A 4,173-nucleotide genomic window follows, 5' to 3' on the forward strand; every position below is an offset into this window, starting at 1 on the left:
TCGTGACGGGAGTCCGTGTGTTTGACCGATGGGAGCGTATCGCTCAATCCGCGTCCCGAAACAACCGGCGTCATCCTGCACAAAGCGGAACCCTGAGCATCATCTGTTTGGACTTGAGGGAAATTCATCGGTCATATTCGACAGAGACTGTTGATGAGAGTTGAGAGCTTCGAATCCTGGGAGAAATTGAAGCTCGCGGTCGCAAGCCCCGGAGAGAGATGTCTCCAGCCGCAGTGGGTTCGCGGAGAAGTTCACGAGCTCATATCCCAGCCCGATTCGCCGTCAGTGCAGCTCTGATAGCTCTATCCAGACAACAGCTCTGTCCCTTCATGGGAACCTTCCGACGAACTTTATTGCCTCCAATCGATCTTTGAGAGTGAAGCTCGTGATCCACTCGGTTCCGGCGTGCGGCAGCTCGGCTCGAGGGCTGTTGAGTTCCTTGGACATCATCCAGGAGAGTGACATCATCAGTCTCCTTGCAGCGCCACTCGCTTATAGCTTGGGTTCGACAGTAAATAGAACACCGAAACACCGAAGAGAGTGACGAATAAGCCTGCAACGGTGAACACGAATGATGCAATGAAATCTCTAGCATTCGATGACTAGGCATGATCGTCCAGGATGATCTGCTGCTTTCCCGGTTTACTCTCGCCTTGGATTTTCTTACCGAGAACGTTCCCTATGACTGCGGGCTTGGGAAGCTCACTGTATTTTCCCATGAATACGTTCTTTTCGACGATTCCCGTCAGAACCGCAAGGATAGACAGGATGAATATCGCGGTCCCCCCGAAAACATGTAGCGGCATGAGCCTGCGTTAGATGAATAAAGTATTTAATAGGAGCCCTCAGCTGTCAGGATGGTTCTTTTCGAGATAACCCAGTGTCGGGCGGAATCCTCACATTTTCCGAAGAGAAGGTTTGGCGTACGGCAAAGAGAAGCTGGCGAAGCCGACGAGGAACTGGATGCCGAAGAGAACCGCGGCGGTCAGACCGATCCAAGAATGTAGGCTGCAAGAAAGCCAAAGTTTCACAGTGGCCAAGCCTCGCCTGGAGAAGATACGCTCGGTGTGCCGAATGCCGAGTCCGGATCGACACTCACCTGTACATGTTCGGGATCGGCGGCTCCTTGTAGTTGTGTGAGTCGAATGCTGCTTTCAATCCGATTATAGCGACAACGAGAGCTATGCAATGTAGAACCGCGTGGATGATTTTCAATCGAGGTTTCATGTCGAAGCGCAAAGCCCTGAGGACATGGAAGATTTTCCGCTCATTCAGACGAAGCGCGTTTCGAGTTTTTCGGGCGGACGATCAGAACCACGAAGGACCTCGTGAATCGCTCACCTATATATCAGGATTGAATCTCCTTGAATGATGATCAGACTCAAGATCATCAGTAGAGGATGCCAATTGAAAACACGCGAAGCATCCCAATGCTTCGGGAATCCGCCCAGGGTTTCGCCCCATACCCTCACCAGGACGATGACTGCCACCCCGAAGAGCTGAAATCGAATACATTTCCTTTCGTCCCCGCGGGATGTATGATTGTTGCCTCGATACGAAATCTTCGCTAGATCCGTCGCAAAAATAATGAGGCCGAGAGCGGATATTGGAGATGAATCGAAAGTCCTCATCGATTCCGTCGCAGATCGCAACAGGATCGCCGTTTTGAGCGACCGATGATTACTCAGGAATCCTCGCGGAATCGCTAGTCAGCGTTTCTCATGAAGCTGCCATGCTCTCGTTGGATCCCGAGACGGATTCCTGATATTGGACCCGCGCTCGGAGGTTCTCGCGTGTTTGTCCCCGACTTCTTTACTGGCGGTCACGATAGAAATTTCTTTCTGCCAAAATATATTTTAAAGTGGGAAACCCGCTCTGTGTAGGACCTTACCAGGTGTATGCATATGAAACCGCAAAATTTTTTCGAAAATAATTTTTATCTTTTTCAAAACGCTTCGAGTCGGATATTATTCGAAGTATGACCCGTTGTGAGCTTTACACTCGGCCCATCTTTCGGGCAGCTTGCGGATCCCTTTTCGGTAGAAGGCTTCGTCTTTGGAGTTAAACCAGTCTACCACCCATTTTTCGGCCTCTGCGAATGTCTTGAAATTCTGGTTGGAAACTGCGTGTCCGAGCGACGCGAACAAATGATAGTCGGAGGGTGCGAGATCCGGGGAATATGGCGGGTGGGGTAAAATTTCCCATTTGAACGTTGCGAGCATGTCCCGAGTGCCACTTGCGGTGTGTGCCGGCGCGTTGTCGTGGAGCAGAATGACCTTTTCATGCCGCGACTCCGTTTCTGGCCGCTTGAGGCTCAGAGCTCGCGCCAAATTGGTGAGTTGCCCTTTGTAACGATCCGCAGTAACCGTTTCACCCGGTTTGAGCAGCTCATGGTAGATCACTCCTAGCTGATCCCACCAAACACACAGAAGAACTTTTTTCCCGAACCGGTTCGGTCTTGTTGTCACACCCGCTGGCTCCCCGGGGTTAACCCAGGACGCGTTCCGCTTAGAATTGTCGTAAAGGAGCCACTTTTAATCACTCTTGACAATCCGGTGAAGTAAAACTTTTTTTTCGAACCTTTGGAGCAGTTTCCGGCACACGGTCAATCGCTTGTTTTTCTGTGTTTCGTTCAGCTCATGTGGAACCCAACGCCCGAGCTTCCGAATCTTTCCAAGCGCGCGCAAGCGTCTTGAAACGGTAGTCTGAGCCACGCCGAGTCGCCGGGCAAGCTCCACTTGGGACAGAGTGTTGTCATCGTCCAAGAGTTTTTCCAACTCGTCGTTCTCGAAATTTCTCGGGGGTCTCCCGCGTGGCTCGTTGTGGAGGTCGAAATTTCCGGCTTTGAACTTTTCATACCACTCGTAACAGGTGCGCTGACCTAGAGCGTGGTTGCCGTAGGCCTCCACGAGGAGCTGGTGCGCTTCCGTAGCCGATTTCTTCAAATGGAAGTACGTGAGTAGCGATCCCCGCTGGACGGTCTTTTCTGGCACGTAATCGGTCATTTTCGGAAAATCACAGAAAATTTTTCGACGACGAGGTTCTGAATGTAACACCGGGCTTCAGCAGCTGACTCTTTGAAGTAAACAACGCCACCAAGCGCGCGAGAAAATTCAAACCACAGCGACGGCAGCGCCCCTCGAAAAAATTTTGCGGTTTCATATGCATACACCTGGTAATCCCGCCACTCGACCCAATCTATCCGGAGCAAGGACGAAAACGAGCGCAGGCTCAGCTGATAAATACAATCCCCTGTCGGTTTCTACATACTTATCCGATGAAACATGAATGTCAAGATCTAGTGAAATACGTGCTCTAGCGACCGACAGACGTCAAATATCTTTCCCCCCTCACCGACTACGCCGCGCGCTGCTCGCATGGAGTCGCATTTGGAGGGTGAATCCCATCAGACGTCCACGAGCTCCGACTCGTTTTGAATATTCGGCGTCGAGGATATTGAATGAGAGGGACACTTCGAATGATGTTCAAGACGATGTCGACCGATCCAGCTACCTACTCGTCGGATGTCGGTGGATAGAGCAACAGAGCTAGGATCCAGAATCGGCAGTATCCTTCAAGTCGATTCGAACTCACCTGCGATACTACGAAAAGCGGCGTGAAAAAGCGAGTGTCATTCGCGGCCATGTCTTATGTTAGCTGTCAGGCGCTCACGCACTCCAAGCCACTCCGAATGAAACACACAAATACTTAGAATAAATTCCCTTCGGAGCTTCTCTCGATCCACCGCTTTACGCTGACGAACTATGAGAGAGGGGAACCACGTCGAGAGGCAGCTTACCAAGACTCCATGTGTTTCGAGAGGCGCTCGCGCGTCTCTGTGGCCTATTAATCGGAGACAGCTCACTTCGGCAGCCTATCGTTCTGATGGTAAGCCGCGAAGGCTCCGCTCCGTATCTTTCATGAAGCTTTCGGCGTCAGAATAGATGACATCGCATCTTCCTCGCGACACTGCGCATCCGCCTTGCGATAGCAAACGCGGGTAGAATCACTTTTGGAAACACCATAATGGCTAATCCCTTGTCCTAGAACTTGTTTTTCCGGAGCATGTGGTATGTTGAGTGCAAGGCGAATAGATTCAAGAGTTCATCAGCGAATGATGACGAACCCGGCAGCTCAGGGCTCGGCATACGTATATGTCCGGGATGGGTGTCT

The 4,173-nt window shown here is 51.3% G+C and overlaps 1 protein-coding gene across 1 annotated transcript; it reads right to left on the reverse strand.

The window, feature by feature from the left end:
• Positions 1–323: 323 nt before the first annotated feature.
• LOC100899013 (cytochrome b561) lies at positions 324–3,704 on the reverse strand. Its single transcript, XM_003748502.1, has 6 exons — positions 3,595–3,704; positions 1,342–1,499; positions 1,100–1,243; positions 901–1,008; positions 668–810; positions 324–553 (listed from the first exon to the last, which is right to left on the reverse strand). The coding sequence occupies exons 1-6, from the start codon at positions 3,643–3,645 to the stop codon at positions 468–470; spliced, it is 690 nt and encodes a 229-aa protein (XP_003748550.1). The 5' UTR covers positions 3,646–3,704; the 3' UTR covers positions 324–467.
• Between the last annotated feature and the right edge of the window lie 469 nt (positions 3,705–4,173).

The sequence above is a fragment of the Galendromus occidentalis genome, unplaced genomic scaffold (assembly GCF_000255335.2).
Source record: "Galendromus occidentalis unplaced genomic scaffold, Mocc_1.1 scf7180000077533, whole genome shotgun sequence".
NCBI lineage: Eukaryota > Metazoa > Arthropoda > Arachnida > Mesostigmata > Phytoseiidae > Galendromus > Galendromus occidentalis.